General features: G+C 53.5%; 1 protein-coding gene across 1 annotated transcript in view; it reads left to right on the top strand.

Moving 5' to 3' along the window:
• The first annotated feature begins 757 nt into the window (after positions 1 to 757).
• The window catches only part of ABCB9 (ATP binding cassette subfamily B member 9), a 28,877-nt gene continuing 17,161 nt past the window's right edge, over positions 758 to 12,473 (top strand). Inside the window, exons 1-2 of the mRNA XM_049866611.1 lie at positions 758 to 926; positions 5,729 to 6,399. Coding sequence (XP_049722568.1) covers positions 5,814 to 6,399 — 586 coding nt within the window. The 5' untranslated portion in view covers positions 758 to 926; positions 5,729 to 5,813. The remainder of the gene's footprint in view (positions 927 to 5,728; positions 6,400 to 12,473) is intronic.

The raw sequence follows: 12,473 nt of genomic DNA on the forward strand, positions 1-12,473 counted from the left end.
GCCTCCCATGGTCGGGTCCACACTGACCCCTTTCTGTTTCTCAAACAGCCTTCGACCCTGCAGTTCCCTCCCGCTGCTCCTCAGAGAGGCCTTCCCAGGTCTTCTCAGTCGTGTTCCTAGCACCCAGCACCTGGCAAGTAGCAAATGCTCAGCATATATTGTTGCCCCCTCCCCTCCCCTCGCCCAAGCCCAGTATCTTGCTCTGTTTTTCTCCAAAAATTGTATCCCCTTTGACGTGGACCATTTACATATCTGCTTAGTGCCTGGGTCCCTTCCTAGAATGTCGGCCCGGCCCGTGAAGGGCAGGGATCTTGGTTTCATTGGATCTGAAATGCTTAGAACGGTGGTGCCTGGCATATAATAGGCGCGCTCAGTAGACAGTTGTTGGATGGGTGGGTGGGAATCACAGCCGCCACCCTCCGGGGCTGGCAGGCTGTACCTCCAGGGGAAAAGCTCCTTAAAGAGCAGGGTCTTGACAAGTGAGGCCTTTTCAGGACAGGTCTGAGGCCTGAGTTGGAAAGCGCGGGGAGTCGGCAGAGCGGTGAGGGCCTGGCTGGCCAATGGGGGCGCCGTTTGCCGCGGGGTGGGCGGTGGCTAGCTCTGGCTCCTCCCCCTGGAGCCCCGTCCCTCGGCCTCCCGCAGGGCCGCCCCGCCCCCGCCCGGAGTCCCGCCCCCGCCCGGAGCCCCGCCCCTCGGCCTCACGCAGGGCCCGCCCCTGCCCCGGAGCCCCGCCCCGGCCGTCAGCTGGCCTCGGCCCGCCGGTTCCGTTCCGACCTTGCGGCGGCGCAACGCGGGCGGGAGGCTGGAAGGAGCGCAGCAGCGCGACGCCGGGCGCGGTCTCCAATGAGCGACGCGGAGCCTGCGCCCCTGACGACCCCAGCCCGCTGCATCTCCCTGACCACGGCTCACCTGGGGCCAGGTGACAGGTAAGGGCGCGGCGCCCGGACCCCCGACCCGGGTTCGTTCCAGGCCGAGGCACCGAGCCGGGACGCGCTGGGGGGCGTCTGGGTACCCCTGGCCCGGCGCGGGGAGCAGGCATCTCCCTCGAAGGTGGGAGCCGCCCCGAAGCCCTCCCGGCTCGCACCTCCGCAGCCCCAGGTCTCAGCCCTCCAGCACTGCAGCTTCCTTTCGGCACCCGCAGAGCCAATGTTGCATTTTTTAATCCCTCGGGCCCCTCTGCCCCCAGGAAAAGGACGAGAGGGTTTAGGGGGAGGATCCTGGGATAGCTGTGCCCAGAATCGGGCTGGCCCGTCTTCTGAGGATTCTCCAACCCCCACAGCGGGACTTGCCCAGGGATTCGGAGCACCCGGCAGTGGCAGAGCCGGAGTGGCCTGTCAGTCCTGCCGACCTTGACAAACCCCTTGCCCTCAGTCTCCCGGTCTGGCCATTGGGCTGGCGCCCCCACTCATCCACCAGGGACAGGGGCCTGGGGGCTCTGAGGGAGCTCCAGAAGCCTTATTTCTGGTCCTCTGTTAAAACAGGGTGCCCCTCCCCAGGCCCAGCGGTCCTTACCTTTAACATGCTCTGACAGGATTCTGCTCCTTCTGCCCCATCCCTGAAGATGAGAGACAGGTGCCACGTGCTAGAAGAGTAATCTAGGAAGGGCCAAGTTCGCTCCCCAGCTTGCCTCTCCTGCGCAGCTTAGAGTTAGCAGAAGCAGCCTTCCTGAGGCCCAGAGTGGGGGCAGGGCTGGGGAAGACCCCCCCCCCACCAGGTGGAGCTCAGCAAGGGTGGTGGTAACCGGGGCCCCAGCCTGGTCCCTTCCTCTGAAAATCCTGAGGCACAGTCCCTCACAGAACTGGTCTCGGCTCCCTCTGCTGAGTATTGGGTAGATGGGGAGTGGGTGCCTATCACTTTGAGATAGGATACAAAACTCACCCTGTTGGGTAAGCTTTCTAAGCACTTTTGCCTCTAGGAGAAGGATGAGAGGGTAAACTGAGGGGGCTTCAGCCACTCAGGTCCTACAAGACCCTTTTCTTGTGGGTCTCTGAATAGCTTTGGCAAGGGCCCATCCAGAGAGTGTTGTTCCAGGTTCCAGTCCCGCCCTCCTCCGTTCTCTGCATGTCATTTCGTTTCTCCAAGCCTCGGCCTCCCCATCTGTAAAATGGGGATGAGCACCTCCCAAAGTAGTGGTGAGGATTAACTGAGATGGGTGTCTCAGGCATTAGCCTGTTGTCTGCCATTTGCAACACCCCACAAACAGTAACTGTTATGGTTGTAATAATAATTGTGGTTCATTATCTCCGGGCCAGTTCCAGACTTTCCCTTTCTGCAACTGGAGGTGCCCCATCCGACACCCCCCTCTGCTGGGAGGAAAAGTTTTTCTCAGGACCCCCGGTTGGGATGGGCTCACTTGCTAATACTGTGCTGCCTCTTAGCATTTGGGGTCAAGGTGAGCTGACCATCTCCCTGAGCCATGCTGGGCCCTGGGCTGGGCTGCTCTGGCCTGTGGCCACCACCTTGTCCCTGCCTCTTGGGCCACACGTGTCACCCACATGCCCACCTGGCCCAGCCCACTGTGTCCTCTGAGTTGGGCAGATGGAAAGCCAGGATGTTTCTCCAAGCCCCCCATTTCCTGGCCTCCCAGGCTTGGCAGGTGGTCTCCTTCCCTTCGCCTTCTGCTTGGTAACTTGAAAAGTAACCGAGTGGCCTATCCCCGCCCAGGAGGGTAACCTGACCTGTGTTGGGTTCCACTCCATGGCTGAAGTAGGACTCGACACTTGGGGACGGGTGACCTAGGTGTTATCCTACTCTGCCACCAGCTCCCTGGGTGGCCCTAGATAAGACTCACCCCCTCCCCCCACCTTTTTGAGCCTTAGTTTCCACATCTCTAAAGCATGGTTAAGATCATCTGTGATGGTGGTGTTCAAAATTTGTTGATTCCACTGAAGATAAACTGTTGGGGTGGCCTGGGCAGGTGGCTGACAAAACAGGGTTATACCATTCTGGGTAGAGAGGCGTGGGGAAGGACTTCCCCAGGGACTTGGAGTCAGGGGTGACAGAACCAGCCGAGCCTCTAGGCTGCCTCCTGTCCCACCTCTGACCCTCAGCCGCACTCTTGGAGTGGAGGGATCCTTGGCGCTGTCCAGGGGGTAGACAGCAGCTGAGGTGGCTGGCAGGACCCAGGACAGAGGCAGTGGCTTGGCCCAGAGGCCTGGGGTGGCACTGGGCCAGGTGTTTCCCTCCAGGCTCTGACTTGAGCTCCCCTACTCACTCCCTGAGGCCTCTGCATTGCAGCAGACAGGCGCTGCACCGGCAGCTCAGAGGCCACGATGGAGCAGGAGCCTGGGCAGGGGGTGTCCAGCCTCCCTGCCCCTCCCTGCCCTTGGTCCCACACAGCCCCACTCCCCCTGGGGAGGGACAGCTGCTGACTAAGTAGCCACATCTCTTGGACAGGCTGAGTCGGCCTGGGGGCCTGGGGTGAAGGCAGGGCCCAGGCTGTGGCACATCTCACTCTCTCTGCATCTTGGACCCCTCCTCAGCGTTGTCAGCCGTCTTGCCTACCTCTGCAGAGGTTATTTTGAAGGGTTGAAAGCACAGATTTTTTAACTCGACAGCCTGGGTTCACATCCCAGCTATGGTACTTCCTAGCTATGTGATCTGGGGAAGGTCCTGTAACTTCTCCGTGCCTCAGTTTTCTCATCCGTAAAATGGGGATGACAACAGACCCTACCTTACTGGGTTCTTGTGAGGATTGATACCTGTGAGTGGCTTAGAATGCCAGGCCCGTGTCATCTTCATCATCATCGTCATCATTGTCACCTGTGCTGCCTCCCTGAGCCCCTCTGATATGGACTCCGTTTTCCTTAAACAAACACTCCCCATTAGCACTTCTTATATGAAAGGTATCACAGCCCAGTGGTTAAGAGTCCAGATTCTGGAGCCACAGTAGCTCTGGGTTCCAATCCCAGCTCTGCTCCCCACGATCTTTATTAACATCTCTGTGCGTCAGTTTCTCTGCCTGCTTAGTGGGGGTGGTGACAGTGCAGATCTCTGTTGTGAGGATGGAATAAGCCCCCACGTGTTAGCACATGGTGCAGTGCCCACCTCATAGGCACCGCTGTATCATACAAGTGTGTGCTTGTACTTACTAGGCGCCTGCTGTGTGCCAGGCCCACAGTGCAGAGGTCAGGTGCTGGGGTCCTTCAGACACTGGTTCACGTCCTGGCTTGAGCCTTTTTTGGCTGAATGATCTGGGGCCAGTGATTTTGCCTCTCTGTGCCTCAGTTTCTCCAGTGGTAAAATGGGAATGCGGATACACGGGCCTCATGGGTTTGTATGGGGTTTTGATCACACCAGATCATGTGGTCTGTCCCCTTGGTTGGGGCCCTGGAGCTGTGCGGTGGGGCTTTCAGGTGCTGGAGGGGCCCCTTTCACAGTCATCACTGTGTGACCCCTCCTGTCACTCGATGCCCTCCCCTCCACTTGGCAGCTCCAGAGCTTTGCCCATTTTCCAGATGGGACAACAAAGTTTTCAGGGGTGGAAGGGCTGGACTTCAGTAAGGAGGTGGTATTCAGGGACACACCCTGGCCCGGCCCAAACCTGCCCTGGACAAGCCCTGCTCCCAAACTCAGGACGCCAGGCCCACTCTCAGGAGTGTTCCTGTGGGTCTCAGGGTCTCCTAGGCCCTAGACAAGCCCTAAGGGGTGGTGGGGTGGGGGAGCTTTGGATGAAGCAGACCTCAAGCCCCAGGGCTGCAGGCGGAGGCCAGCCTAGGCACTAAGAGAAGATTCTGGGAACTTCTAAACAGGTACCAAAGTCCCTGGGGGGCCCGAGGGCCTGCAGTCATCCCCACCCCCCAATTCAACTTTCCTCCTGGTCTAGGAAGGTCAAGGTTTATTTGAGGTTGCAGACATGGGAGGCCTGGTTTGGAGAGGAGAGAAGCAAATGAATATTTACTGAACACCCACTATATACACCCACTGTATACAGTTAGCAGTGACTACTCTACCATGCCCAGAACCTCACAGATGTTACCTCACCGAGCCTCGTGCCGGTGTTTTACAGCTGAGGAAACAGGCTCAGAGAAAGCAGCAGCAGCAGCAGCAGTTGTTGTTGTTGTTGTTGTAATAAAGCCAGTGAGCACTTATTGAGCTCTTGTGTTTACCTCAACTTCATCCTTACAATGACTGCCAGGTCCGACCGACCTGTTCTCTGCCCCCTCACCTCTGACCTTGTGGGGCCCCCCTCGCCTTCCTCAAACACACGGGGCCCACTTCTGCCTCAAGGAGCTGGCATTGTCTGTCCCACGCTTTGGGAATGCTTTTCCCCCAGAGAATTCACATAATGGGCTCGCTCGCCTCTCAAGTCTTGGCTTGGGTGTTACTTCCATAGTGAGGTCTTCACTGGCCCTCTGTCTAAAATTACACTCACCCATATCTCCTTCACCCCACTCTTTTTTCCTCCGTGGCACTTATCTTTTACTAGCCAGCATCGTTTACTTATTCATTGTCTGTCTCCACCAGGAATACATTAGTCCACACCAGCAGGGATCTATGTTATTCTTGTTCACTGTTAAATACCCAACACAAAGAACAGAGTCTGGCATACAGCAGGTGCTCAGTCAATATTTCTGGAATGGATGGACTCTTCACCACCCCATTGTGAGCAGTGCTGTCATTATTGCCATTGCACAGATGAGGAAACTGAGACTCAGAGATGTCAAGCGACTTGCTCAGAGTCACACAGCCCATACCCCTACCCTGATGCTTGCTCCCGCCCCCACAGGTCTGGCCCTACCCGACAGACGATGGCCCTGCCCCCACTGAGCTAGAGCCCACCCCTTGGTGCCTGCCCATCCTCCGCCGGCAGGATGCGGCTGTGGAAGGCGGTGGTAGTCACCCTGGCCTTCATGAGCGTGGACATCAGTGTGACCACAGCCATCTACGTCCTCAGCCACCTGGACCGCAGCCTGCTGGAGGACATCCGTGACTTCAATATCTTTGACTCCATGCTGGACCTCTGGGCAGCCTGCCTCTACCGCAGCTGCCTGCTGCTGGGGGCCACCCTTGGCGTGGCCAAGAACAGCGCCCTGGGCCCCCAGCGGCTGCGGGCCTCGTGGCCGGTCATCACCCTGGTGTGCTTCGGTGTGGGCATCTACGCCATGGTCAAGCTGCTGCTCTTCTCCGAGGTGCGCAGGCCCATCCAGGACCCGTGTTTCTGGGCCCTCTTCGTGTGGACCTATGTCTCGCTCGTCGCCTCCTTCCTGCTCTGGTGGCTGCTGTCCACGGTGCGGCCGGATGCCGAGGCCCTGGAGCCAGCGGCAGGTGCGGAGGCTGAGGCCGAGGGCTTGGCCGAGCAGGCATCTGGGGCCACCCTGAAGAAGCTGCTGTCCTACACCAAGCCCGACATGGCCTTCCTCGTGGCTGCCTCCTTCTTCCTCATCGTGGCGGCTCTAGGTAAGCGAGGGCCTGGAAATCAGTTCCTGTGGACGGGACCGCCGCTCCCTTCCTCTTATGTTTTTAACATTTTACTTACATAATTCAGAAGCCAAACTGATACGCAAAGGGAGACATTGGGAGTTGCACTCGTAATTCTATCCCTGGATACGCTGAACCCTCGCTGCCCAAGCTTTGTTGTTGTGTGCTACCGAGAGGATTCCAACTCATAGCAAACCCATGTGACAGGGTAGAACTGCCCAGTAGGGTTTTCTTGGCTGTAATCTTTACTGGAGCAGATCACCAGGTCTTTTCTCCTGTGGAGCAGCTGGTGGGTTTGAATCACTGACTGTTTGTTTAGCAGCAGAACACTTAACTGTCGTGCCACCGGGGCTCTTTTGCCCAGGGCTAGCTAGAGGAAAAGGTTCGGGAAACCTCCAAGCCGGTAGGAAACCACTTTTACTCATTTCCTAGTGTCTTTACACAGTGTCTTAGTCATCTAGGTTGCTATAACAGAAATACCACAAGTGGATAGCTTTAAGAGAAGTTAATTATCTCACAGTCTAGTAGGCTACAAGCCCAAATTCAGGGTGTCAGCTCCCGGGTAAGGCTTTCTCTGTCAGCTCTGGAGGAAGGTCCTTGTCATCAATCCTCCCTTGATCTGGGAGCATCTCAGCGCAGGAACCTCAGGTCTAAAGGACACGCTCTGTTCGGAGTTCTGCTTTCTTGGTGGTATGAGGTCCCCATGTCTCTCTGTTCACTTCTCTCTTTTATATCTCAAAGAGATTGGCTTAAAATACTATCTAATCTTGTAGATCTCATGAGTATAACTGCTGATAATCCATCTCATTAACGTCATAAAGATAGGATTTACAACACATAGGGAAATCACATCAGATGACAAAATGGTAGACAGTCATACAATACTGGGAATCATGGCCTAGCCAAGTTGACAGATATTCTGGGGGACACAGTTCAAAACATGACATGCAGCTACAAGCGAATAAGAACATATGTTCCTCCCCCCTCCTCTTACACACACTCTGTCCTCTAGTTTTGCTTCCTTTACTTAACATATTCTAGAATTTTCCCATTTGGTACTTCATTCTTTTACACAGCTGCGTAGTTTTCCATGGTGTGGGTCGTCATAGATTATTTAGCTGGCCTCCTGTTGGTGGACTCTTAGGTTGTTCTTGGGTAGTTTTCAGTCTTCTCTTATATTGAATAACTTCCTCACATTTTATAAGGAACCCTGGTGGCACAATGGTTAAGTGCTGGGCTTCTAACCAAAAGGTTGGCGGCTAGAACCCACCCGGCGGCTCTGTGGGAGAAAGACTTGGCGATCTGCTTCTGTAAAGATTACAGTCTAGGGAACGTTTCAATCAAAGATTCTATAAAAGAATCCCGATCAAAAGGGGGGAAATGCAAAACAGAATTTCAGATTTTCATGGAATCCAGACTGTATGGATCCATAGAGGCTGAATGAACCCCCAAAACTGTTGCCTTGAGATAATCTTTAAACCCTAAACCAAAAATATCTCCTGAAGTCTTCTTAAAATCAAAGAGTAGTTTATCTTAACTAGAAAAGAATGCCTGCCTTGAGCGTTGTGCTCTTCTAAGATCTACCTGTGTGGAATCAAACAGACAGCAGCAACTTGAAAGATTAAACGGGAAACTTGGGGACACTGAGTTTATGTTAATGGGGGAGGAACTACTCGGAAAAGGAGAGCGAAAATGATTGGACAACTTGAAGAATGTAATCGTTATTGCTGAAATGTGCATGTAGAAACTTGAGCTGGTGTACATTTTTGCTGTGTATATTCTCAACAACAACAAATAGATTATTTAAATTAAAAAAAAGATGACAGCCTAAGAAACCCTGTGGGGCAGTTCCATTCTGTCGCATGGGGTGGCAATGAGTCTCAATTGACTTGACAGTACCTGACAACATACACATTTCATAAGACATAGATGTGTCTGGAGAACAAATTTCTGGAGGTAGGACTGCTGGGTCAAAACATTTTTTTTTTTTTTTGCAATGAAATAGACTAGACCAGAATAGAAAACACCAGAGCGTGTAGCCTGCTATAAGGTTAAGTATTGTCTCACAAAACTTTTGTTTTAGTTCGTAATGCATGTGTGCAAGTGTGTTCTGGCTTATGATGTAAAACATATTCGTCCCCGTGGGTCTGGTCCAAAAATGGTTTGAAAGCCCCGCTCCAGCAATACGAGTGAGAAGGAAACTCCACAGGCTCCTGGGTCAACAAGGCGTGGGTTCAGATCCCGAGTCCTGCTCCTTCCCCAGATGTGTGGCCTTGGGCAAGTTCTCCAACCTTCCCGAGCCTCAGTTTCCTCTTCTGTGAAATGGGGCGTGCTAGAGTTCTTATTCTGTAGTGTCGTAAAGTATGAATAAAATCAGATAGGAGAAGAATTAAGTAGAGACTTTGGCATGTCATGGTAGGTACTCAGGGACATTAGCCGTTAGGAGTTTGTAAATTCTTTACTTGCAGGGACAGAGCCCAGAATGTTCTCAAAGAGCTCGGGCAAACCCCAGGCTGCCCCTGAGCCTGCAGCCCCCTCTCTCTCATTACCCACCTTCCACCCCTCGGTCCTGGCCCCTTAATGGCTGTGTGATTTGGAGCCAGTTAGTTAACCTCTCTGAAGTCTCAGTCTCCTCGTCTCTAAAATGGGCACAATAACAGCACCCATCACACTGGGTGGCTGTGAGGTTCAGCAAACTAATAGGAGTATGACACCTTGGATAGCTCCCAGCACACAGGAGATTCCCAATAAATATTAGTGGTCTGAGTGTTGGGAGGAGCCCTGGTGGCGCAGTGGTTAAAGCACTTGGCTGCTAACTGAAAAATCGGTGGTTCAAATCCACAAGCGGAGGGAGATTTATAGCCTTGGAAACCCTATGGGGCAGTTCCACTCTGTCATATAGGGTGGCTATGAGTCAGAATTGACTCGATGGCAGTGGTTTGGTTTTCTGGTTTGGTGAGTATTGGGACGACCCCTTTCCTTTTAACCAATTTCTCCTACTGTGCTTCAAGTCCCAGGCGATCCCTCTTTGGGGGCGCCTTCTCAGATATACCAACTGTGGCCCTTTTTCTGCCCTCGGCTATAGTACAGATGACATAAAAATCACCCATTCACCTTCCAGCGTCCCCTGCCAGGGGCAGGGACCAGGCCTAATTCACCCCAGGCTCCCATACCCAGCCCAGAGCAGGCTCGCTGACTGACTGACTGTGCTGCCTGTGAGGCCACACGTTGCCCCCTGACTTCCTTTCCCCTGCCTGCTTGGACCCTGTGGTCATGTGGTCTGTGCCCAGGAAGTTCAGATGTCCTAAAGTACCGCCGACTTCACCAGCCTGCAGAAGCGCAGCAAGGTTGAGGACTGAACTTGAGGCTTGGGCCCCCGACATTCCTGATGACATTAGGCAAGTTACCTAATCTGGCCAAGACTCAGATTCCCATTCTGTGAAAGGGGGGCTCTGTCAGGTTATTGTGCGAATTAAACGAGACGAAGTGTGGCGCCTGGCAAAAGTAAGTGCTCAATAAACCTTAGGCATTGTAATTATTAATCCTTATATTCCAATCACTGGGCATCCAGTAGTACCCAGGTGTTCCTCTACTCTCATAATCCAAAAGAAAAATTGCCATTGCGAAAAAAAGGTTACAGTTTTAATGTTGAGTATCTCCTATTAAGTTGTGTTGCTGGTAGTTGCCATCGAGGGGGCTCCAACTCATGGCGACCCTGTGGAGAACAGAGCAGAACGTTGCCTGGGTCTGTACCATCTTCACAATTGTTGTTGTGCTCTAGTCCCTTGTTGTGGCCACTGTATTCTGAGGCCTTCCAACCTAGGGTGCTCAATCTTCCAGCGCTATATTGGGCAGTGTTCTGTTGTGATCTGTAAGGTTTTCATTGGTTAATTTTTCAGAAGTAGGTTGCCAGGCCTTTCTTCCTAGTCTGTCTTAGTTCACCATGGATAACCCTGCTGGTATTTGAAATACCAGTGGTGTAGCTGCCAGCATTGTAACTGGAATAGCATAATAGCCTATTAAATTGGGATACTTTAATATGGATTTCATGGTAACCCAACTGCATAAACTTAGGCAAGTTACTTAACCTCTCTGAGCCTCAATTTCCTCGGAAACCCTGGTGGCGTAGTGGTTAAGTGCTACGGCTGCTAACCAAAAGGTCAGCAGTTCAAATCCGCCAGGCGCTCCTTGGAAACTCTATGGGGCAGTTCTATAGGGTCGCTATGAGTCGGAATCGACTCGACGGCAGTGGGTTTGGTTTTTTTTTTTTTTTTGGTAACATGGGAAGAGTAATAATACCAAACCTATAGGGTTAAAAAAAAAATAGGGTTATTGGGTGGCAATTGAGACTTAAAGGAGGTGAGGGAGCAGGTGTCTGGGGGACAAGCCCCCCAAGCAGAGGGAACAGTTCGTGCAAAGGTCCTGAGGCAGGAAGGTGCCTGGCTGTTAAAGGAGCAGCAAGGAGGCCCGCGTGGCTGGAGCAGCGTGAGCAAGAGGACAGAGAAGGAGCTGAAGTCAGGTTGGTCATGGGAGCCCAATCCTGCAGGGTGTCGGGGGGTGCTGGCCTATATGCTGGATGAGATGGGAGCCATTGACCTGTTTTGAGCTAAAGTGTGATAAGACCTGACTTAGGTTTACCAGGCTCCCACTGTCTACTGTGTGGAGGACAGGCTGGTGGGGAGCCAGGGTGGAAACAGGGAGAACCAGAGTTGGCTATGGAGATGGTTCGGGTGCCACTGGCGACTCGGACGAGGGTGGGGGCAGTGGAAGCTGTGAAAAATGGTCGGCTTCTGGAAATATTTGGAAGGTGGAGCCCCAGGATTTGCTGACAGATAGGTATTTTCGCATGGTTCTTGTGCAGATTTCATTAGAGTTTGCATAAGATGACTAGCGTGGTGCTCAGCACCCAGTGAGGGCTCACGACTTGGTGATTCTCATTGCCAGAGCTTTCTGGGAATCATATTTGATACCCTTTTCTTTCCTGTGGGTACATTAAAGCAGGACTTTAGCTAGGGTGAAACCGAGCAGCGTGGTCAGAGACCCCCATCTGGCCAAGGACCCTGGGGATGAAGGCCCTCCAGGCTGCCACCTAGTGGCTCCGGTGCCAAGTGCCAGCAGAGGGCACCAGTGTCCCATAAAAGCCCTCACCGTAGGGTGGATGAGCAGGTCACACAGAGCTGGCCGGAGTTCACTCACTAACCTTTATTGAGTGCCTACTGTATGCACCCAGCCCCAGGCCAGTCTCCGCCTGCAGGAAGAGCTGCCATGAGAACAGATCCTGGAGTAAATGGGGACACAGCCCGGTGTGGCCACATTTTGTATTCTGTGTCCACCATTTCCCTAAGGTGAGAGATGGCACACTCTGGATTGTTGGGAAGGAAGGGGACAAGGAAGGAACCCCCACATTGGAAGCTGGTTTGTGTTTGAGTCCCAGCCCTGCCCCTCCCTTGCTGTGTGACCTTGGGTAAATTGTTTGGCCTCTCTGATCTCCTATTCCACCCCTGCAAAACGTGGGGGGACAACCCCCACTCGACAAGCTGCCCCAGGATTGTTGTGAAGGTACAGTGAGACAAACAGGTAAGAGATCAGCTGGAAGAATGTAAAATGCCCATCCTGGAGGGTAGGTATGATGCTGGTGTTCCTTGGCCTCCGCCCTGAGGTTCTAGAATTTGGCCTCTGAACCCTCTGCCAACAAAAAGAGTGAAGTCATCTGTGGTGTTGGCTGCCAGGCGGTGTGGCCCTGGCAGGTCTCAGCCTCACTGTCCTTGTCTGTAATGTGGGGGTGACGTGGGCTGACTGCCAGGTGTGGACATGGAGCAGGTGAGCTATGGTACAGGAAGCCCCTCCTTAGCCCTGTGTGTTCAGTGCCTGGTGCCACTGCTGGTAACAAAGCCCAGGCTGTGTGGATGTAGGACCAGTGTTCCTGCTCTCTGAAAAGGTGGGGAGGAGGTATTAAAAAAAATAATTAAAAATTCTTTCCAAAAAGAGGGGGCCATTGAGCAGTAGGTGTTCCCCACCAAGGTGGGAAGCAGGAGGTGGCCAAGAGAAAACGC

This window comes from Elephas maximus, chromosome 22 (assembly GCF_024166365.1).
Source record: "Elephas maximus indicus isolate mEleMax1 chromosome 22, mEleMax1 primary haplotype, whole genome shotgun sequence".
NCBI classification, from domain to species: Eukaryota; Metazoa; Chordata; class Mammalia; order Proboscidea; family Elephantidae; genus Elephas; species Elephas maximus.